Raw genomic sequence first — 24205 nt, 5'->3', positions numbered from 1 at the left:
CGGGATTCTTAGGGTGGAGGACTGGAGAGTGTCTGACCAGAGATCCTTCTCTGACCACAGTTGGATACTCTTCAGTCTAGATCTCGCCGCAGAGGTCTCCAAGCCCTTTAGAGACCCCAGGAGGATCAACTGGAGAAGGTTTGGTCAGGTAATTAAGAACAAACTCTCCGGTGCGCAAATTGGTAGGATTGGCACGACAGACGAACTGGAGTCAAAGGTCGGGGCTCTGGAGAAGGCTTTTTATACCGCCTTCAAAGTCTCGTGCCCTGCTAAGTATAGCAAAAAGAGCCTGCCACCGTGGTGGAACGAAAATCTCTCTAGTCTCAGGAAGTTGACCAGAGAAATCTTCAACATCTGCTACAGGCAAAAATACTGGCAGCCATACAAGGACTGCCTAAAGAAGTACAAGTCGGCCATCAGGACCGCCAAGAGGCGGTCTTGGCTAGACTATTGTCAGAACATCGAAAGCACCAGTGAATCCGCGAGGCTCAATAAGATTCTGTCCAAGGAACATAAGAGTCCATCCTTCCTTAAAAAGTCGGAAGGCTCCTGGACGGAATCTTCTAGCGAAACCTTGGAGCTGCTGGTGCAAACGCACTTTCCCTCCAGCGAGGAGGACTGTGAGTCAGAACCTCGCTTGGAGGGTTTGCGGCAACCCCAGCTGGGCGAGACTATCAAATCGATAATTACCGGAGATAGGATCGGCTAGGCTATAAACAGCTTCTCCGCATACAAATCTCCAGGCCCAGACGGCATAATGCCAGTCATGCTACAGAAGCAGCAGGAAAGGGTTGTGCCGTGGCTTGTTGAGATTTACCGGAGCTGCATCACTTTAGGATACGTACCGCAGTCCTGGAGGCGCGCACGGGTGGTTTTCATACCGAAAGCGGGCAGGCGCGGTCATGAGTCCGCGAAGGACTTTTGGCCAATCAGCCTGACCTCTTTCGTGCTGAAGACCCTAGAACGCGTCCTAGACATTCACTTAAGGACGATTATGGAGAGAACGCCTTTCTCTAAGTCCCAGCATGCCTACCTCAAAGGAAAATCCACAGAAACCGCCCTCCACGAGGTAATTGGCACGGTTGAGCGGTCGCTGCAGTACAAGCAGTATACCCTTGCTGCCTTCTTGGATATAGAAGGAGCCTTCAACATCGTCAGTACCAACGCCATCAAGGAAGCCTTGACCGGTATTGGATTGGAGGGATTGGATTGGATTATATCCATGCTGAGTACCACGATAATCCAGTCCGATCTGGGAGGCAACCACTTGACCAGAGCTGTGAACAGAGGCACGCCCCAGGGTGGTGCCATCTCACCGGTGCTCTGGTTAATAGTAATGGACAAAATTTTACGTACATTAGACAGCAGCGGGTGAAGGTGGTGGCGTATGCCGACGACTTGGTGACTAGTATCTGGGATGTTTCTGTCCACTATGAGCGACATCATGGAAGGAGCGTTGCGAAAGGTGTGCCTGTGGGCCGCAAGATGCGGACTCAGCATAAACCCAACCAAAACTCAGCTGATGCCATTCACCACCAAGACAAGGATACCTGAATTCCATCTACCACGGCTGAATGAACAAAGACTGGTTCTTTCCTCTAATGTGAAGTATCTGGGTGTAATCCTGGATCCTAAGCTAAATTGGAGGTTGAACATAGAACTGAGGGTTAAGAAGGCCTGTATAGCCTTCTATGCCTGTAAGAGAACCTTTGCAAAGAAATGGGGTCTCCGGCCGAGGATGGTTCTCTGGATGTACACCGCTGTAGTGCGTCCGATCCTGACGTACGGATCTATTGTATGGTGGCAGGCTTTGAAGAAGAAATACAATAGAACGAAGCTTAATAGGATTCAAAGAACCGCGTGTGCAGGTGCTACGGGGGCTCTGCAGTCTTGCCCAGCAGATGCTCTCAATGTACTCCTGCATCTCCTCCCCCTTGACCACCACATCAAATATGTTGCAGCGTGCAGTGCCGTCAGACTACGTGAGTCCGGATGCTGGGCAGCGAAGTCCTACGGCCACAGCAACATTCTAGATGAAATACCTCGAGAAATCTGGGCATCCCCCACGGACTATGTCACACGCAAGCTGAACTTCACAAGAAACTTTGCTGTGGACCTTTTTAACCAGGGCAAAGTGGAAGACCGGCGGCGTGTTGCAAGACTATGACACGGTATTCTTTACGGACGGATCAAAGATGGCCTATGGAGTCTGCGCGGGGGTTTTCTCGAATACACACGGTGTATCCAAGTCGTATGGTCTCCCAGGTTTCACCAGTGTATTCCAGGCGGAAGTACTGGCGGTATTGGAAGTCTGTCGATGGCTGGAGCGTGATTCGAGCCCCAAGCGTAACATAGCCATTCTGACCGACAGCCAAGCGGCCATCAAAGCCTTGTACTCAACGACGACATCTTCCCGGTTGGTGGGGCAGTGCAGAGACACGCTCAACCATCTGGGCGGCACGCTCAAGATCACTCTCCTCTGGGTTCCCGGGCATAGGAACATAGCGGGGAATGAGCGGGCTGACGGATTGGCCAGGCAAGGCTCTGCGCTTGGCAGTCCCTCGGGGAACACAGTCGGTGCTCCGCTGGCGGCTGTCGGGGGCCGAGTCTACTCGCACTACCTAGCAGCCGCGCGCCTGAGATGGCGAAGGCTTACAAGCTGTGCCAAATCAAGGAGAATTTGGCCCGCTTATAACATAGCCCGATCACGAGAGCTCCTGTGCCAGACGCGTGCAAATGCATTCAAGATTACGGCGGTCTGCACGGGGCACTGGCCCATAGGGGACCATGCCGCTAGGCTCGGCTTACCCTACAACTCGCATTGCCGAAGCTGCGGAGAAGGAAGGGAAACCCTCATGTACTTTCTCTGCGATTGCCCGGCTCTGGCTCGAGTCAGGCTGCGGACACTGGGTAAACCATTCTTTGGGGACTTCAGTGAGATTTCTAGTTACAGGGTCGGAGAGCTGCTTTCCTTCGTGAATGCTACGGGCTGGCTCTGAAGATCCGAGCCAGCTGGACTCCGCTTCCCTGCCCCTATAACAACAGTCACGGTCTTAGGAGTTTGTGGCATCAAAACGGCGCACCAAAGCGCTAATTGGACTCCTCGGAGCGGCCACTGATACCTACCTACCTACCTAGATTTGGATTTATTTTGTTGGGGGTTTTGAGGAGTGGTAAGCCCATCATCAACTTAATGACTCAATGAAAAAAAGGAAAAAGGTTTCATCTAAGAAGGAGACACGAGAAATAAACATTTCGATCACGCTGCTCACAAGGTGGAGGCGAAATAGCGTCAGATGAATCATACCTCCATCTTGGATTAAAAAGTCTAGTCTCGTTCTATTTTTCAAATTTTATCTTCAAATTGAATAACATCTCACCTCTTAAAAGATGATACAGCGTCTTCTACTACCTTTTTTGTCTCCTGAACACTATTTTTTTTTGGATCTGTCGCTTTCATTGCCCTGCTGCTGTAAATATTGACTAGGAAATGCGTCGTCCTTTCACCGCATTCTGCTTTCCAAGGTTTCCAGAAGTATTTCTTGGAGCTTGTAATCGTCTTGCACAAAATGTTTTGAACGCACACGATGGTTTTTGAAGTCGATATTCCTACACTTTTCACAAAGCTTTCTCCACTTTTCGCAAATTGTCTCATTCTTTGGAAAATGAAAGAATCTCAAGGTGCTCCCTCTTTGGCCTTGATAACAATTTGCTCCCGGCAAGGAGAGTATGCACAAGAGGAACAACTTCAGCGACAAAATGGCACGGAATCTTATTGTGTACCATTCGGGTAGGGACAGGGTAAGTGGTATTGGTGTGACGTTTTGTTGATATTTCTTCATCTTATCCCAACAGGAAACGGATTCATCCGAAAGATTGATCTTGGATTCATCTACGTATTTCCTCCTCACTTCCTAGGAGAGCAAGCATGGATCTAAACGGCCGAACGTGTGCAAGACTCTGGGAGTTGAATCCCCTGTGTATATACTTCTTGGGTTTACCATCGATTCATCGGGCTTAGGAAATTCTTATTTCGAAATTTAATCCCTAATAATAGTGGTCAAAGGGTAGTATAGATCCCAGGACGAAACGTGGATTGGTACCCACGATGGAGCATAAAACCTGGGAAATACCTGCTGAACCAACACCAACAGCTCTACTACCAAACCCTATCTCCACCTCCACGTGGTGACCGCTGGGAGCTCTTTCGTAACGAAAAGCTGCAGACGGAGAAGGATGAAGGCGAGTCTCCCGCGCCTAAAAACGGGACAAATTGTGCCAACTGGTCCTCCAGGTTGGGGGTTGGGTACGGCTGACAACCCTACACGGAAAACCGATGTTACGAAGCCACGAAAGGAGCCTCGGACAGGATGGACTTTATAACGACGAACCCGGCAACGACAACGGATTAACAATTTGCGCATTTTCTCTTGGAACGTGCGCTCCCTGTATAGAGACAAAGCTGATGAGCAGCTAGCCGATACCCACTGCCAATATAGGGCTGATATAACAGCGTTACAAGAGATGCGATGGACAGGGACCGGTTTCCTGGAGAAGAACCGCTACACCATATATTATAGCGGTCATCCAGTAAACCATGTGCTCGGAGTAGGTTTCTAAGCCAATCAAAAAATGACACCTGTTATCGGCTTTGAAAACATAAGCGAATGGCTATGCACTCTGCGCTTGCGAGGCAAGTTTAGAAATATAAGGCTCATTAACGTTCATGCCCCTACTGAGGAGACTGCAGAGTCGGAGAAGGATACCTTCTACGAGGCAGTAGAACGAACCCTCGAAGCCTGTCCTAGATATGATATTAAAATCATACTTGGGGATTTTAACAGCCAAGTAGGGAAGGAGCCCGTATTTAGGCGATACGTTGGCTCCCATAGCTTACACGAAAAAACAAATGAAAACGGACTGCGGATTATTCAATTAACAGGGTTACGCGAAATGGTTGTTGGAAGTACCTGGTTTGCGCGGAAAGCGGTCCACAAACATACGTGGGCCTCTCCAGACGGGACCACTTTCAACCAAATTGACCACATGTTGATCGAACGCCGCCACCTCTCAGCCTTGATGAATGTCAGAACATATAGGGGGGCCAATATAGACTCGGATCACTATCTCGTTGGCATGGCGCTCCGAGCTCGAATAACAATACTACCTAGAATCCCCTCTGACAATCAGGTGAGAGTGAACACTGAAGCCATCCACAACACAACCCTCCGCGACACCTATAAGAGGGAAATGAATGCCGCAATAACTGCAGTCAACAGAGGACCTGGAGATGAAGCATCTACAAATGATCTTCACAATCACCTGAAGAACGTTATCATGGATACAGCCACAACATACTTGGCCCCAGCCGCAAAAGGAGTCGGAACGGCTGGTTTGACGATGAATGTAAGCTAGCAACGGAATGGAAGAATGCCGCATACCGAGTAATGTTGCATTCTCAAAGAACGCGGGCACGCGCAGAGACTTATCACGAACTCCGTCGAGCGGAGAAGCGACTTCACAGACGGAAAAAAGAAGCCTGGGAGAACCAACAAGTCTGTGAACTAGAAAAGTACAGGGAGCAACCGCACCAGGCGCGCAAGTTTTACCAACAAGTCAGCAGGATGAAGCCTTATACACCTCGATGCTCATCCTGCCGAGACAAAGAGGCGAATCTGATTTCCGACAGAATGGGCATATTGGAGCGATGGGTTGAGTACTTTGATGAGCTACTGAACAACCAGAACATCGGCGAGTTGGAGGTCCCGCCAACTGAAGACGACGGACAAATACTGCCACCACCAAGTTTAGGAGAAACAGTCCGTGCAATCCATCGGCTAAAAAATCATAAGTCGCCAGGAGCCGATGGAATTACAGTCGAATTGGTTAAATATGGAGGCGACCAGTTACACCAAATGGTTCATCAACTTGCGCTCAGCGAATCAATGGCTGACGATTGGCAACGAGGCATTATCTGTCTCATAAATAAAAAGGGAGATATCACACAACGCGGCAATTATCAGCAGGTATCACGATGCTGAGTACCATCTATAAGATATTCTTCACTATCTTGCTAGCCCGGATACCCCGATACGGCCAGAACACCATTGACGCATACTAAAGTGGTTTCACTACAGGCAAATCAGCAACAGATCAGATTTTCTCTCTGCGGCAAGCTATAGAGAAACTGTTGGAATATGGACATCAGTTGCACCATCTGTTCATCGACTTTAAAGCCGCCTATGATAACATAGCCAGGGTAAAACTGTACACGGCCATGAGAGAATTCGGTATCCCGACGAAATTAATAAGACTGACTAGGCTGACCCTGACCAATGTGCGAGGCCAAATAAAAGCAGCAGGATCACTCTCAAGAACATTCGACATCAACAACGGTCTACGACAAGGGGACGCCCTATCATGCGTCCTCTTTAACCTGGCCCTCGAGAAAGTAATCCGTGATGCTGAGGGAAATGCAAGAGGTACGATTCTCTTCAAGTCCACCCAACTACTGGCCTATGCTGACGATATCGACATTATGGAAAGAACCACCCTAGACGTACAAACCTCCTCCATCCAGATCGAGCAGGCGGCGATTGGCGCGAGATCTTGGGCTGCACATCAATGAGGGCAAGACAAAATATATGGTGGCAACGTCAGCACCGAAGACGAATCAACCAACAACATCAAACCGCACTGGTCAAACAGGAAGAATAAGGATAGGAGAATACAACTTTGAGACCGTTGATAATTTCTCCTATCCAGGGTCGAAAATCACAACCGATAACAGCTACGATGACGAAATCCGCGCACGGTTGTTGTCAGCCAACAGAGCCTATTTCAGCTTACAAAGACTGTTCCGCTCGAAACGTCTCACCATAGAGTCAAAGCTCTTACTGTACAAGACTATGATCTTGCCAGTCCTCATGTATTCCTCGGAAACTTGGGTTCTTAGCAAGAAAAATTGCGAACTCTTGGCCGCGTTCGAGAGAAGAATCCTCCGAAGAATTTTTGGCCCCCTACATGAGGGTGGACGATTCCGTAGCCTACACAATGACGAAATCTATGAGCGATACCATGACCGTCCGGTTGTGGATAAAATCCGGCTCAATAGGTTACGGTGGGCGGGTCACTTAATCCGTATGGATGAGGATGATCCAGCCCGGAAAGTCTATAAGGGCAATATCTATGGTAGAAAAAGACGACGAGGCAGACCCTGCCTAAGATGGAGCGATGGCGTAGGTCAGGACGCCAGACAGCTTTTAGGGATATCGAATTGGTGGAGCTCGGCGCAAAACCGGGATGTCTGGAGTTCCTTATTAAGGCAGGCCTAGACCGGATACCGGTTGTTGCGCCGTTGATGATGATGATGAACTGCGATTCAACGAACTCGAGAAAGATTTAGACAATACAGGACTCTATCTGGAACGCTTTACGCAAGGGAGCATTCCGAAGAAATCAGTGACGTCCTCCATTCTATCTTGGTTGCAAGACGTGGAAACACTCTAACTACGCTTGCCTGCTCTCTCGCCGACTCATGAACCTTGGTCAAATGGGTCGATTCGAAGAAAGAGGCAAGCAGAGTTGGACTGAAGATAAACACCAACAAAACCAAGATTCCAGTATGCACTCTTCTTATCTATACTAATGGGTCCACCATCGAAGGCGTTAATCAATTTTTATATCTAGGAATCGTTAATTCTGGGGCGGCAGTTGCGACCTTGATACCTTGATTGACCTTGATCTCAACACCAACTTCATGTTAAGTCAATGTTGTCCCTCTACTGCTATACGGGTAGTACCTCATATACTCCATCCTTTCATCAACTCATGTCTGAGTCGTAAGATTCTGTTATCCTGGCCCGAAACAACGCCGAAACAATTTGCTCCGGGCAAGGAAACTATACACAGGAGGAACAATTTCTGTGGCAAAGAGGCACGGAATCTTCTTGTGGACCTTTCGGGTGAGGACGAGGTAGGTAAGTGGTATTGGCGGGGAGGTGGTGTGCTATGTCGCCTAGATGATTTTCTTGTGAGTGTTTCTTTACCTTATCACAGCAGGAAACGGATTCATCCGAAAGATTGATTTTTGATGCATCTAGGTATTTCCTCCTCACTTCGTAAGCGAGCAAACATGCTGAGCGTATTTGCTTCCAACAAGCTTCTCATAGAGGAATTTTGAAGCCCCATCTGCTCGGTGATTCCATTAAGATCTGTTACCATTAATCCGATATGAATCGGAAGCTCTATATTTGGTTCCCGCTTAAATGTGGGAAGCCATAAACAGCTATGCAATGTCTGTTGTTATGACAGATGCTGCTACGTGCTCGCAACAACGTGCAGCCATGTGGGCACACACCAATGCATTGTACCACATATATGGGATTAACACCAGCCCATATGCGCGGAATTTTGCTAGCGCAACTCTCGGCGCAGCCGAACGTGTGCAAGACTCTTCCGTCTCCATAAAATTTCAAAGAATGCGCTGGGAGTTGAATCTCCTGGGTATATGCTTTTTGGGTTTATCATTGATTCGTCGGGCTTAGGAAAGTTTTCTTTCGAAATTTAATCCCTAATCATTAACCAAAGATTAAATCGCCACATCGACATTAAACAAAGCAATCATCAACCAACTTTCGGTGATTAATACAATCGCAGTAAGCTTTGCTCAAAAATGAAACGTTGTTAGTGTGCAAGCATTCGTCAAAAGTTTCCAAATTGACCGATTTATCCGTATTATTTATTTATTAATTTTTTTTTTAGTTTTCGTCTTTCAGACTAGGTCAAAATTTCCAATTGCATACATTGCGAAACAATTTCAGTATTCGCCAATTTAAACCGTATTTAATCCTTAAGCGGATTCTTCATCAAGAGTCGAAAATTGTGATGATAATTCATTTTTGCCAAAGTTCGGATTAAGCGAAAGTCTCGGTGAAATGGGCGAAAAAGAATTTGTATTTAATATAAATGTAGCTAAATTAGAACTAAGAAATGAATGGAATACCAGTGAAAATGCTATTGTTAAATTCGAATGGGGCGATGATCCGGAGTTTGCTTTCGAGATGGGACAGGACAGGATCAGTCGACTGGAATTCGATGAACAATACAACATAGAATTTAAGCGGAATGTCGACGAGTTTATAGAGAAGCTAGAGACGATACAGTTTAGATTAACCGTGTTTGAACGAAAAGGAAGGGCGGGAGCGGATGACGAAGGCAGTAAGTCAGACAGAGCACCGCTGGGAGATGAAACCGCAAATTTAGGAATGGCTGACGCCTCTGGAGAGGAGCGACAAATAGTCGGTAAGATAGTTTTGTAGCGTTGATGTTAGTTCCATCCCTATCGTCTCCTGGATCTAAATTTATAATTTCCTTTTCTTCTCAAAACCTAAATATTTGTAAGCATACACACTAGACCTGTTTTAGTAAGGAACTCCAAACATCCCCATTTTGCGCCAAGGTCTACCAATTTGATATCGCTAAAAGATGTCTGTCGTCATGACCTACGCCTTCGCTCCATCTGAGGCAGGGTCTGCCACGTCTTCTTTTACACGTCTTGGACACCAAAAATTTAAGTCTCTATTCTATCCAAATTTTTTCATAATCTTTTATCTCGTTCCAATCTCTAATTTTTTGTTTAAAGGCAGATCATCATCATCATCATGAACGGTGCAACAACCGGTATCCGGTCTAGGCCTGCCTTAATAAGGAACTCCAGACATCCCGGTTTTGTGCCGAAGTCTACCAATTCGATATTCCTAAAAGCTATCTGGCGTCCACACCTACACCATCGCTCCATCTTAGGCAGGGTCTGCCTCGTTTTCTTTTCTTACCATAGATATTGCCCTTATAGACTTTCCGGGCTGGATCATCCTCATCCATACGGATTAAGTGACCCGCCCACCGTAACCTATTGAGCCTGATTTTATCCACAACTGGACGGTCATGGTGTCGCTCATAGATTTCGTCGTTATGTAGGCTACGGAATCGTCCACCCTCATGTAGGGGGCCGAAAATTCTTCGGAAGATTCTTCTCTCGAACACGGCCAAGAGTTCGCAATTCTTCTTGCTGAGAACCCAAGTCTCCGAGAAATACATGAGAACTGACAAGATCATAGTCTGGTGAGACGTTTCGAGCGGAACAGTTTTTGTAACCTGAAATAGGCTCTGTTGGCTGACAACAACCGTACGCGGATTTCATCATGGTAGCTTTTATCGGTTGTGATTTTTGACCCTAGATAGGAGAAATTATCAACGGTCTCAAAGTTGTATTCTCCTATCCTTATTCTTCCCGTTTGACCAGTGCCGTTTGACGTTGTTGGTTGGTTGGTTTTCGGTGCTGAGGTTGCCATCATATATTTTGTCTTGCCTTCATTGATGTGCAGCCCAAGATCTCGCCCCGATTGCCGCCTGCTCGATCTGGATGAAGGCAGTTTGTACGTCTCGGGTGGTTCTTCCCATGATGTCGATATCGTCAGCATAGGCCAGTAGTTGGGTGGACTTGAAAAGGATCGTACCTCTTGCAATTATATCAGCATCACGGATCACTTTCTCGAGGGTCAGGTTAGATAGGACGCATGATAGGGCATCCCCTTGTCGTAGACCGTTGTTGATGTCGAATGGTGTTGAGAGTGATCCTGCTGCTTTTATCTGGCCTCGCACATTGGTCAGGGTCAGCCTAGTCAGTCTTATTAATTTCGTCGGGATACCGAATTCTCTCATGGCCGTGTGCAGTTTTACCCTGGCTATGCTATCATAGGCGGCTTTAAAGTCGATGAATAGATGGTGCAACTGTTGTCCATATTCGAACAGTTTTTCCATCGCTTGCCGCAGAGAGAAAATCTGATCTGTTGCTGATTTGCCTGGAGTGAAGTCTCTTTGGTATGGGCCAATGATGTTCTGGGCGTATGGGGCTATCCGACCTAGCAAGATGGCGGAGAATATCTTATAGATGGTACTCAGCAACGTGATACCTCTATAATTGCTGCACTATGTGATATCTCCCTTTTTATGTATGATGATGATAATGCCTCGTTGCCAATCGTCAGGCATTGATTCGCTGTCCCATACCTTGAGCACAAGTTAATGAACCACTTGGTGTAACCGGTCGCCTCCAGATTTAACTAGTTCGGCTGTAATTCCATCAGCTCCTGGCGACTTATGATTTTTTAGCCGATGAATTGCACGGACTGTTTCTCCTAATGGCCATTCTGTCGGAAATCAGATTTCCCTCTTTGTCTCGGCAGGATGAGCATCGCGGTGTATAAGGCTTCATCCTGCTGCCTTGTTGGTAAAACTTCCGTGCGTGGTGCGGTTGCTCCCTGTTTAAAGGCAGATGGAGTCAATAAAAAATTTGATGACGGATCAAACCAATTGGAGACAAATTTCTGTTGCCTTTTTGGTCTCCAAACCGCTCTTTTTAGACTATACACACAAGGATTCAAAAAAGAACCACTGACGGTGTCATCCAAGGCAGAGGAAACTCATAAGACGCTACTCCACTTCTGCCCTGGGAGCAGCGTAACCAAGAGTGATTATAGATATTGATCACTCCCTTGTCACGATTTCTATACCAATAAAGCTAGAGCTGCCAGCGGTCGAAAAGTGGTAGTAGCTGTTGCCGCATTTTCGGTTAACGTCGCAATTTTTGATGGCATTACATTGGATTTTTAGAAACCTGCAGATATTGGCGCATATCTGTCAGATGAGTCCCGAAAGTTTCACAGCCTGGCCAGTAAGTATTTCAGCGTCCTTCGGCATATTGATCTTTTTTTCTTAAATTGTCGGCCAGACATACAATATTTGATCATACAACTCAAGTTACTTTTTCCTTGATAGTCACTTGGTATCTCCTTTGGTGGAAGCTCCACTAAAATGCGTATCTGGAGAGACAACATTTTTTTTTTCATTGACATCAAGGAAAAGGTGGTTTCATTGTAGAGATGGAGTCTGCGTCTATTCAATTTAGGAGGACACTACTCGTGGTTCAGCCTTAGCTACTCTTCGATATCTCCCATGACCCCCCAGTATCCATCAAGCGAAATATTATTGGAGGAGAAACATGGGTTTATAAGTAGGACATCAGAGGAGTGGCGTACTGCGAATACTGCCTACCAAAAATCCTTTCGGTTCGCTTCTCTACCGTGCTTCGAATCTGCGCAAAGAAACTTGTCTTCCAGTTTAACTGAATGACTGATTTCCAACTTACGTCGGAAGGGCTGTGGAGATCCTTTTTTTGGTGTCGATAACCACTTCTGTTTTTTCTAGAGTTGGGAAGAATCCATTCTCAGCTACATCACTGTTCCCAGTGAATATTAGGCTCCTTCAACCGGCAGCAATTGTTGCGGCATCATCCGCGTTTACAACGAGTTGCAACTGTTCGGGCAGTGAGTGACAGCAGGCCATTACCTGAGAGAGATTCAAGCTAAGAATTCATTCCCAAAGTGAGTTTCCTTTGTCCTTTCCGAGTTTCATATAGTAACGTGCGATCCTTTAGGTTATCTCTCTATACCTTCAAGAGGTACCTTGATTAAGAAAACGAGCTTCCAACGCATTAAGCATATCAATCCACTTTGCAGTGGGTGCGTCAGCTCGTCTGAATATTTTGGCAACACGCCTACTTCACCACGCACTGAGTCTGCCAAACCTTAATGAGCTCCACAAGCAGCATACACGCTCTGTCCAACATACTAAATCACTTCATAGAATATCATCCAATCCCGTCGCTTTTTTTCAGGGTAGTCTTTTATATATCTCACCTCATCGGGAGTGTTGGCTCTGATAGGATGAATTTCCTTCATCTCAGCCGCTTTCAAGGAGCACCAATCTCCCCCAAAATGACAAGTGTGATGAGAATTCACAGGTGACTTTTTCGGACGATGAGTCTGTGACGAGGCTCATTGTCGAGTCCACTGGTAATTCAGTGAGGACTTTTCTAAACGCATTCAAGCCTTGCGAACCTCACTTCACCCCTGGGGATAGTGCCTACAAACCAAGGCTTGGGAGTGTCAGGAACACTATTAATATTTACTACAAGCCGAAGAAAACCGGTAGCTGAACATTATATGAATGCATATTTGTACAAATTGCACCTAGCTTGCAATATACTTATCGAGACCTTTCATTTGATACCCAGTATGACAATATTCGGTGAAAAAAAAAAATGTTACACCTCCCTTTTGTGTTTATGGGGATCCCCCCTTAAACTAAATGGAGAACGATGTTACCCGCTACATGCAAGGGGGTTCACAGTTTCCACCTTTCCACCGAATTTTCTATCAATGAAAGTAACCTTTTCTGCGAAAGTAGGTGTTACAGACAAACAGACAGACGAACAAACAGACAGAGAGTATATCAATTTTAATATGGGTTTTTTGAACCAAAATCTTAAATGTTCCACCGAAGTTTGACTGCGTCATCATCATCATCAACGGCGCAACAAACGGTATCCGGTATAGACCTGCCTTAATAAGGAACTCCAGACATCCCGGTTTTGCGCCGTGGTCCACCAATTCGATGATTGCGTCACGCTTCACTTAAAAGCCCTGACGTAGAAATACGGACTAACGGTTTCATCCAGGGCAGAGGCAACTCATCAGATGCTGCCTCAACTCAGCCCTGGGAGCAGCGTGACCGTAAGTGGCAACAGGTGGAAAACGCTCCTTTATATATTCGCAAACACCCGACAAAGGTGCGAATTATATCCAAGTGGAACCGCCAATAGTTTGAGCCTAAACTAGGCTAAAGCTGAATTATTGTTTATGATAGTGAGGGATCCTAAGTCCACATCCACTTGATGATGGGCCGGAGCACCGGCGTGACCGGGGATCACGCTGCTTCCAGGGCAGAGATGAGGCAGCGTCTGATGAGTTACCTCTGCCCTGGACGAAACCATTAGTTCATATTTTTAAATGTTTAGGTACCATGCCCCAAACGAAGGATCCGCGGACCGAAAAACGTGAGTAAGTTTGTTTATTTATTTATTTAATGAGAACAATACACTGAAAGCAAATTTCTTATTACATATTGTCCTCAGAGAGAAGAGCAAGTAAATGGCATATTTTACGCTTAAAGCTAGAGGGAAGCATAGAGTTAAAGGACCCAAGCTGTAGGGCATTGTAGGACCGGCAAAACCTCAGGATCGGAGAGTGAAAGTAAATCTCGAGCTCGGCGAAGGGTACATCAAAAATGTCCGCATTACGTGTGTTATGAGACGAGGCGATACGGAAAGTAATATCCGAGTTGGCGGAGCAGTCCATCAGACCATTGCAACTTTGAAAAGAGTACACATATCAAGGAAGATACGGCCTTGCTGTAGGGAGGGGAGATTGAGGGTGCGGAGTCGTGACGGATAATCAACCCGGGGAAGGTTCTTTTTGTAAAAGAGGGTCCGGGTGAATTTGCGTTGTACAGCTTCAAGAGCGCGGCCGTCACGGATGCGGTAGGGGGACCAGACTACACAGAAATATTCAAGGATGTTTCTGGCTGGATTGAGGTAAAGTCGGAGGAGGAACATAGGATAAAACCAGACATTTTGGAAGCTCTATTGATGATGTCAACGAAGTGGGAATTGAAACGAAATTTATCGTCGAATATTACACCCAGGTCTTTGAAGGAGGTCAGTAGTGAAAGGGGTTGTCCACTGAGAGAATAGGAAAAGGATGATGGGAGGGTTTAAGGGAATAGCGCATCCAGTAGCATTTGTTGACATTCAGTGTTAGCTTGTTGACCGAACACCAACGGGCCAAATTATCAAGGTTGGACTGTAAGGGAGCACAGTCCAACGGAAACGAAACAGAGGCAAACAATTTAAGGTCGTCTGCGTAAAGCAAATACGGACAGGTGAGGATGGAGGCGAGATAATTGATAAAAAACAGGAAGAGTAGGGGGCCAAGTATAGAGCCTTGGGGAACACCAGAGGAAGGAGAGAAGGAACCAGATGAGTGACCATGAAAAGAAACTTTGCAGGAACGGTATGAGAGATAGGAGGAAAGCCAAGAGATGACTGAGGGAGGGAAGTCTAGCGATAAAAGTTTAGAGAGGAGAATGTGATGGTCAACGGTGTCAAACGGCTTTGGAGAAATCAGTATAAATAGCATGTACCTCCTGTCGTGAATTCAAGCATTTAGCAACAAAGTTGGTAAAGACCAGAAGATTTGAAGCGGTTGATCTATGTTTCACGAAACCATGCTGCTCTTTGACCATGAGGTGACCGAAGTGCGCAGTCAACCAGTCGTTGACGTATCTTTCTACGGTTTTGAGCAAGAGGAGAGAAGAGGAATGGGGCGGTAGTTCACAGCGAGGGAAGGGTCTCCGCTCTTGAGGATAAGAATGATAAGGGCCTCTTTCCAGAGACGGGGAAATTAGCATTCATCTAGACTTTTGTTGTAGATTATACACAGGGGAGGGAAATGTGTTTTCTATAGTTAAGGAGGAAGAGATTAGGAAGCCCATCGGGGTCAAGGTTACCAATAAGGAACTCAACCAAGGAATGCGTAAGGAGAGAAATGGCTAGAGATTCAGAGGAGTCTGTAGTTATAAAAAGTGTAGAGGGTGGAGGGCTTGGGGGAGAAAACACTGAAGAGAAGTAGGTGCAGAGAAGGTCGCAGGATTGTTATGGGGAGTTGGTAGTGGAGTCAGCGAAGCTGATAGAAGAAGGGAGAGATTGAGTTGGATTACGAGAATTGCGAGCGTGAGACCAAAAGGGTTTAAAGTTACCGCAGGGCAAGGGCGGCTTCGACGCTCAATAGGTACCTTTTACGCGCTTTTCTGACCATTGACTTCACAGTAGAGCGCATACCCTTAAAGTGAGCAAGGTCGGCGTCATTTTTAGAAGCCCGAAACTTCTTCCGCAGTGTATGTTTCAAGCGAATATTAATATGAAGTTCCGTTGTGAATCAAGTTGGGTACGAACGTAGGCAGGGAGGGGAAGAAGGGACATAACAGGAGAGGAGATCAGAGAGGATATTGTAGAAGGTGTTAAGAGCTTGATCACACGATGAATTGTTTAATATATGTACCCAGTTGAAAGATGCTAAAGCTGAGTTCAGACCGTCAAAATTGGCTTTGCGTTGAACTTAGTGGGTTAACGCTTGGTTTTGGGTTTTAAACGAGGGAGCTCCGCTTCAAATTCAACCGCGGTGTGGTGAGCGTCGGTTTTGACATACGGGGATGTCCAAGGAAATAAAGACAGATGGCGCTCGGAGAGGTTGGAAAGGAAGAGATCGAGAGTGCGGACCAAGGAGTTTTTGGTGGTATTGAAGTTCAGGGCAGAGCAAGTGTACATAAAGGAAGAAAGTGGGAGGGAAGAATGGAAGAGGTTGTTGGAAGGAATTGGAAGGCTCGGATGATTAGGCCAGTTGAGCAGAGGGAGGTTGAACTCTCCACAAAGGAAGAAAGGGAGGGAAGGGAATCTGACGGTAAGGAGTTCAGACAAACTGTCAAACAACTCTTCATACAGGTGAGAAGGGCTAGCACAGGGGACATATACACAAGAAACAATGAACGGGAGGAAGTTGGGCGGCGAGACACGAAGAGCAACACAATCAAAAGGAAAGCCAGAGGAGGAGAAGACGAGTTCGGCGGGGGTGTATCTTTTATAGCAATTAGGACCCCACCGCCGGTGGACTTACGAGAAGCATCCCGGTCCCTGTCGCAATGGAAAGTGGAGTACCCTTCAGGGAGCTCGGAGTTAAATATGGCATCGTCTAGCCAGGTTTCGGAGATACAGATGGCATGGTGTTGCTGAGCCAGCGCGGATAAATTGAAGGCCCCCAGCTTGGTTCTTAAACCCCTGACGTTCTAATAAAACAGACGGACAGTGAACATAGATCCAGTTATATAGCTCGGCGAGTCAGGCGGGTTGCCCTGAAATTTACCCGCGAATTGGTGCGCTTATATGGCTTGATGAATACACCTTCAGGCCAGAAAGAAGGATTGCCGAGTATATCAACTTCATGTGGATAAGTAACCTTGAAAGATGCAATCACCCGGTCGGTGTTGTTGTCTTTTGTGAGTTTAATGCATGACAGAGGAGAAAGTAAACCAACTTTGCTCCTTACATACTCCAGAACATCGTCCGTAGAAATTGTGAACGCTAGCCTGGAGATGAAGAGCTGTTTAGGTGGGGACGCCACCTTTAGCTTGCGGCCACTGGTATGGATGGATGAAGTGCCAGGATATATGGCAGTAGCGGGAAGCGGAGCTTCGTAGGCGGATCGGAGGCTCGGTGGACCGTAACTCGTCGCATGGGGGCCGCTGGATTAGGGGTATAGAGCCAGTGGAAGCAACCCTGATGTAGGAAGGTATTGCAGGCGAATGCAACACAGATTGAGAGGCCTGGTGCATAGACTCCTGAGATGACATTGAGACTACATTGTTATGCACAGTGGGAAGCACCTTTTCGGAAGTCACAGTCTCGTCTAACGAATTCCTGAGCCATCGGGAACACGCAGATGACGACGTCGATCGCTGCATTTTTGGCACTGCACCAGTGTTACTGTTCACATTTTCGGCGGAATTCAGTGATTGGGCTGAATCGGGGGGCTTGGTATGGTCGTCCTTGGCAGAAGGAGATGTAGACACAGCTGGAAGTACAGTAGATACAGTAGAAGCCGCCGGTAGAGGGAATCCATTTGGCTTCGGTATGAAAGCTAAAGCGGAAGTCTCAACGGCGCGCTCTCCATTTGCTCCAGTCCAACATCAAGTGGATATGGACTTAGGATCCCTCACTATCCTACACAATAATTCTGACGTAGAAGTTTCCTTGAACTAGGACTTTCTTCTCCGTATGTTGGATGTCTTCCTCCAAGGAGTCGAGTTTTCCACGAAAAGCAAGCATAGGTCCGTTTGGTGAGTGGTGAGTGATGAAAAGTATAATTCCCACATAAGGGTCGCATGGAAAACCTATCACTCCCCCCCCCCTTTTCCAACCAAGCTTCCGCACTCACAAGTTGACAGTATCTCGAATCCACATAGCAGCGGCGCCAAATGTATCGGAAAACAACGATGGCCAGCTTGTCCCTCGATAGTGCTCCCTGAGAAGCCAATATGCAACCTTTTTTCCTTATAACATCCACCCTCTTAGGTACATTTGCTTGCAGGTTATGGATCATATTTTTCATGCTACAGCTTTTCTATGACAACCTAGCATCACCCCGAATCAGGAACGAAAGGGTCACACTTAATGCAGGGAATATAGCATTCTAGTAAAGTATAAGGTTTGGTGTCATGCCCTGGTTTGCCAACTTTGTAACACAACACCCTCTTCTCCTACCCTTATTATCCCGGGCCCAAAACCGCCCTTCTCTATACACAGCAGTTAATTCACTTGATTTTTACCTTTTTGGCATCAAGAAGTTACTTCTCTGTTTTCTCAGGGACACCTTGACTCCCTGACCCTGAGATTGGTTACAACTAGGGAAAGCAGTTTGATTGCTTCCGCTAGTTCTTTCGGGAGATAGTTCAGATTTCTAACTTCAAAACAGAACCTGGGTTCAAAGCAGAAAATGATTTCCTTCGTCCCCAGAATGATCTGGACAGTCTGGCCCTTTTGATAATCCTCGATCCTTGATCCTCGACAAATAACAAAGAAAACTCTTTTAAACTAGGCCAAACTGAATCTACATGGCCAATAAAGTTAATAAAGGCACTCAAAGCCAATGAGTTCATAACAACACCATTCACTGAACAATATTCACTGAAGCAAGATGAAAAACAGGTTGGTAACATAACGCTTTCCTTCCTTCTGCATTTCAAATGTGAAGAAAATCCAAGGTAAGTACTCAGAAGCAGATAAATAAACGCCTTTCGCCCACAAGATATTTTCCGCAGAAAATTCGACCAGTCAACTCCTTTTGTCGACCAAAAGGGTACCTTAGGCATTTTCAAGGAAATCGAACCCACCCTCGATCCAAACGATATCTTTTTCGTCATCGGAGATTCACCATGTCCTGTTCCAATGACATCAAACCTATTGGGAAATTGCGGGGGGAATGATCAATGTCCTGCCCGGTTCGAGGCGGATCACTATCGATTTATGCAAGGAACATTAGTTGAAGATTGTAGCGGAATGGGTGGTTGTGGTTCACCGGATTGCTGCCAAATGAAGGACGATATGGATATCTGCAATGAAGTCCTTGAGGAACTTAAACCGAAACCTGTCCCTGGAGCTTGCTGTTTAGATCCTTGTGAACAAATTTTCGGCCCAATACGTGGCTTACGCGATGGACCAACATGTACAGGTAGGGTTTGATTAATGTATTTATTCGTTGCTCCTTCTAAAAATTCAGCCCTTCAAAAAATTCCGAAAAAGGGAACAAATGGTTCCCGAAATATGGTATACGCCATTCAAATCAAAACTTAGCCCCACAACGGAAAAGTATTTCGTGTTCATTTGAAGGATCAGAGACTGAATAAAGTGGTCATATTAGTTGCCAATACCCAGATTACTTTATCTATCATTTTTCAGATTTGAATCTACCATGTCACGCTGAGTTCCACACAATTGAATGTACATTGCAACGAAGCAAAAACCAGAAGAGGAAAAAGAGTGGGTTTTCCTTTTGTAGGTCATACCAATGATTCCAAACATTTCTTTCTGGCTTTCCATCTAGAATCATGCAGTTGTATATTCAAAAGCAAACCGAAGGACAAGAAGGACAAGAAACGAACAAATGATCAGATAATGAAAGACATTATGAAAAATGATCCTTACGAACAACGAAAGAAGGAAATTTTGTATCCACACACATGCCCAACTCCGCAACTTCTGGCACCTGCTGAGCCAGTACAACCCAGGTAATTTACATGTCCTTAATCCCTAACAGTTAATCGATTAATCTGAGTCCATTTCAGGAGTTGTCCAGTTTGCTGTGAGGATATTTCATGGGTTCCACTATACGGAACTTGCCCAAAGTGTGGATTTGCCCCGAAAATCATAACCCCTTTGGAAGAGCGAGCTTACGATGAAAACAAAACTGCCCAACAGATCCTTGATCAATGGAAGGAAGAGACTGCCAAGTTTCGTCGAGAGCAGAAAATAAGTAAATTTGGGGCGTGCTACTGTACACCTCAAAACGAATGCCTTAATTGTCAGCTCCGTAAATTCTCCCGAAAAAGGCATAGGACCCACAAGACAAAAGGACAAAGGAGCTGTGAGGATAAATCAGATGAGGTAAGTTGTGATGAGGAAGGATTCGAGGGGGATGCGGAAGTCGAGAGAGGAGAGGAAGAAGGCGAGGCAAATAGAATCATTGACGATTTCCTACCAAAATCGGGAAACAAATTAGGTACAAAATGGAACTCTAAGAGGCCAGACTATAAGATCCCAAGCATCAAGAGGATAATCAAATGGTGTAAGAAAAAATCGCTTTCGAAAACTGGTGAACATTTTTTCGATAAAGGACTGCCAGGTTCGGAGTCATCTTCCATTTCTAAGAGCTCTGAAGATATCACTTGTGGGAGGGGAAAAACTTTCTTACAATCCGAAAATGAAAGAGGCTCTATGAGTAGCGAAACAAGGCAGAGAAAAGTGTCTCAAGAAATGGGTAGCAAAAAACAAAAGAAGGATGCCCAAAAGTAAGTTTCCACACAAGAAATTTAAATTATAAATATTTCTCGTTAACTTCCTAAGCACTTTACAATGAAACGCTGAACATAGGTGGAAAACTTAGAAACGCGCTGCTACGCCAGGTTGAAACAGAGTGTGAGATTCCCAATAAAACTACCCCATATCCTTGCGGGACCAACTTGAAATATTACTTTGGGAGGAGGAGGAGACAGCCCTGCACTTTTTATGCAGCTGCCCGGCATCCTCAGATCTCAGACGAAGACACCTTGGCAAGGTTTTCTTCAATGAAGAATCTGCACACTCTCTGCCTCTTGAGAATGTTCTCAGATTCGCTAAAGCCTGCGAACACCGTAGGCGGGAAGCCATTGAATAGGCAACTTACGGGGATAGTACAATGGGCCTAATAATGGCCTGAGTGCTCGGAGCTGCGGCTCTCCCCAGTTAACTAAACTAACTAACTTGGGTGGGGGGCTTTGGTTTCGCAGCACCATTCAATAGCGCATCGAACGCGCCTTGCGGGCTCGATCCAGTTCCTCCAGCTTTTCGTGTATCGACAGTCATTGCTGCGTTCACCACTTTCCAATTTGCTTCCAACTTCAGCATCTCCTACACAACACAACACATGCGATAGCACACGCTACCTCACCCGATACTATCCTATATGCGTTGCCCATCGTCAGCGCCATTGGCCAGTATGCCGTACTAATCCTTTTCTGGTTCACCATATTGTCCAGTGCTCCCGTCCATACAGGAGCCGGTCTCCGACCTCAACACCCCTTTGATAAGAAGCACGTCAAAAAATGTTGGCCCTCCAATATTAGGGTATCATCTTTACTAGCTTTTGCTACCTTCTTTCGTGCATAGTCCAGGTGCCCCTTAAACCTAAACTGGCATCAATCATTACTCCCAGGTATCGAATGATTTATTCGATTTGATTACCAACTCGGATGACAATGCTATTTTTTTCGTGCGGTTGATAATGAAGACCGCCTTCGCCTTATCGTCCGCCAGGTTCAACTCAACACATTTGTAACCATGATTTGGTGGCGTGGATTCAATTCCATACAATACCACCTCCTCGGGGTTCATCGCAACTACTAGTACCCAGGTTGTATGCAAAACCAATCAACGTTTCCTCCTTTGGCACGCGAAGGCCAAACACTCCGTCATGCATTATGTTCCACACCAAGGGTCCCAATACGGAGCCTTGGGGAACACCTGCTATCACAACATATTCCTTTGATCGTCATCCGTCTCATAACAAAGAACCCTCTCCGAGAGGTAACTCTCCATTATCCGAGCTAAGTAACCAGGAACACCCAGTTTAGCCATTGTACCTATGATAGACTACCCGCTAACTCGATGATCGGAAGCAACCTGCTGTATGCCACCCTCTCCTACGTCTTCCCCATGGTATCTAAAGGACAGATGGGGTGATATGAAGCGACAGGTGGTGGTTTTTAGGGCTTCGGTAGCAGAACCAACTTCTGGCTCTTCCACTGGGCGGGTAACACTTCTTCCACCATGCCCGATTCAGGTGTGCTTATGAACTATGCAGGCCTGATTTTAGCACCCAACTTTCAGGACTTTGTTCGGAATCCTGTCCAATCTCAGAGTTTTATTATTCGTCCACAGATCTCTCGTAGTTCTCCCACGATCACTCCGGCTATTGTTGAATCGTCGATTGAGGTCCACTTTCTTCCTGTTGTGAGAAAAAAATTGCGATTATTCTGAACGTGAGTCGGGGGCACGTCACTTGGGGTGATTTTGACCAACGAATCTTTTTCAATACCAACTTGTAAGCAGTGTCCCATGGGTTCGTATTTACCTCAAGGCATAGCTACTTGTAGCAATTCTGCTGACTTCCCCTCTTCTTAAGGCAACTTAGAATATCACGATATTCTCTCTCCGACAGTATATGATCCAGCCTTCCTCTTGTCCTTTAGCAAAGCTCCACGATGATCTCAACAGCAACATTTCCTGGTTTCACCAGTGGTTCGGTTTCCTACTGCGATGGAACTCGAACTGGATCATGGCATTGTAGAGTCGCATACCTTAGTTAGCCTTTGATATGGCTGACTTACTTATTCCAGCGCAGTTCCGTTCGGGTCATAACCTCTTTCTAAAGCAGCCAGGAATGTCTCTACTACGAAAACTTCATACTATCCTGGTGTTTTCGTTTCTGTTGCGCATTCAACTGTCACGTCCTCCTTTTCTCATGCCGGGAAATTTGGCCTGGTAGTCACTGTGGGTGCAGTGTTCACTCACTCGCCAGACCATCCCCCTTGCCAACGAGATACTGAGGTAAATCAGATCGACGATCGTGACGCCTCCAACTTTGGCCAGCTCCGCGAAGATTTCAAGCAGAAATTGGCCCCTGGTGTTCGTCATTCGGTTTCCCCAGTCCAAGGCCCACGCGTTGAAAGCGCTATTAATTCACAAGGAAAGCTCTGGTTTACACCAGCACGATTCAGTCACGCATTCGACGCGCCTTTCGGGGTCGATCCAGTTCCTGTAACTTTTCGTGTATCGTAGACATTGCTGTGTTCATCACGCTCCAATATGCTTCCGATCTCACCATTTCCTCCAAGAGATTGTGATGGGGGATTGATGGCGATGTTTAACCTCCTCCCTCTTTCAATCGCCAACCTCGGGCAATGGAACATAACATGCTCCGGATCCTCGCATGGAGCAGCACATTCGGGACAGCCTAAGGACTCGTCCAATTCGAAGCGATATATCCTGTATCCACTGTGTTAGGTTCAATTCTCCGTTCTTTCGCTCGACCCATCTCTCTCGGAGTTATCCCACCGTTGCTGCCATCTCCTGTACAGCTCCTTGCTAGTGGCTTTTCAGAAGACCACAGTCGCATCAGTCGAATTTGTGCCCAGACAGGAGCCGCGTATTGCAGAAGAGATCTCACAACCCCTGCTATAAGGAGCCGGCGACTAGATTTTAACCTTCCGATAATAGACAACCTTTTTGCTAGTGCTAAACTAGCCTTTCCTGCCTTTTTTTGCGCATAATCCAGATGCCCCTTGAAGCTCAACTTGACATCGATCATTACTCCCAGGAATCTAATAATCGATTTTGACTTCTTGATTCTATTACCAACTCGGATGACAATACTGTTTTCCCTGCGGTTGATAATAAGGACCGCCTCCGTCCTATAGTCCGCCAGGTCCAGTTTCACCATTAGTGACCATAATTTGATGGCATGAATGGATTCACTTCGATACAATACCACGTCCTCACGATATATCGCAACTACTGCCACCGCCAGGTCATCTGCAAAACCAATCAACGTTGCCTCCTTTGGAATGCGAGGGCCAAACACTCCGTCATACATTATGTTCCAAACAGGGGCGCTAATTCGAGTCTTGAGGAACACCTGCTATTACAACATATTCTGTCCTTCTCATAACAAAGCCTCTCCGAGGGGTAACTCTCCATTATCATGGCTATGTAACCAAGGACACCCAGTTTAGCCATTGTACCTCCGATAGACTACCCGCTAGCTCGACAAACGGAAGCAGCCTATTGTATATCACCCTCTCCAACATCTTCTCCATAGTGTCTAAAAGACAGACAGGGCGATATGAAGCTTCAGGTGGTTTTTAGAGCTTCGCTAGCAGA

General features: G+C 46.3%; 1 protein-coding gene across 1 annotated transcript in view; it reads left to right on the top strand.

Moving 5' to 3' along the window:
- The first annotated feature begins 8936 nt into the window (after nt 1-8936).
- LOC119656915 overlaps nt 8937-24205 on the top strand; it is a 29262-nt gene continuing 13993 nt past the window's right edge. Inside the window, exons 1-6 of the mRNA XM_038063607.1 lie at nt 8937-9303; nt 18609-18774; nt 18832-19241; nt 19469-19549; nt 19614-19797; nt 19855-20577. Coding sequence (XP_037919535.1) covers nt 8937-9303; nt 18609-18774; nt 18832-19241; nt 19469-19549; nt 19614-19797; nt 19855-20577 — 1931 coding nt within the window. The remainder of the gene's footprint in view (nt 9304-18608; nt 18775-18831; nt 19242-19468; nt 19550-19613; nt 19798-19854; nt 20578-24205) is intronic.

This window comes from Hermetia illucens, chromosome 5 (assembly GCF_905115235.1).
Source record: "Hermetia illucens chromosome 5, iHerIll2.2.curated.20191125, whole genome shotgun sequence".
NCBI classification, from domain to species: domain Eukaryota; kingdom Metazoa; phylum Arthropoda; class Insecta; order Diptera; family Stratiomyidae; genus Hermetia; species Hermetia illucens.
Note: the sequence above shows the minus strand (reverse complement) of the source record. Positions and strands in the feature narration are given on the sequence as shown.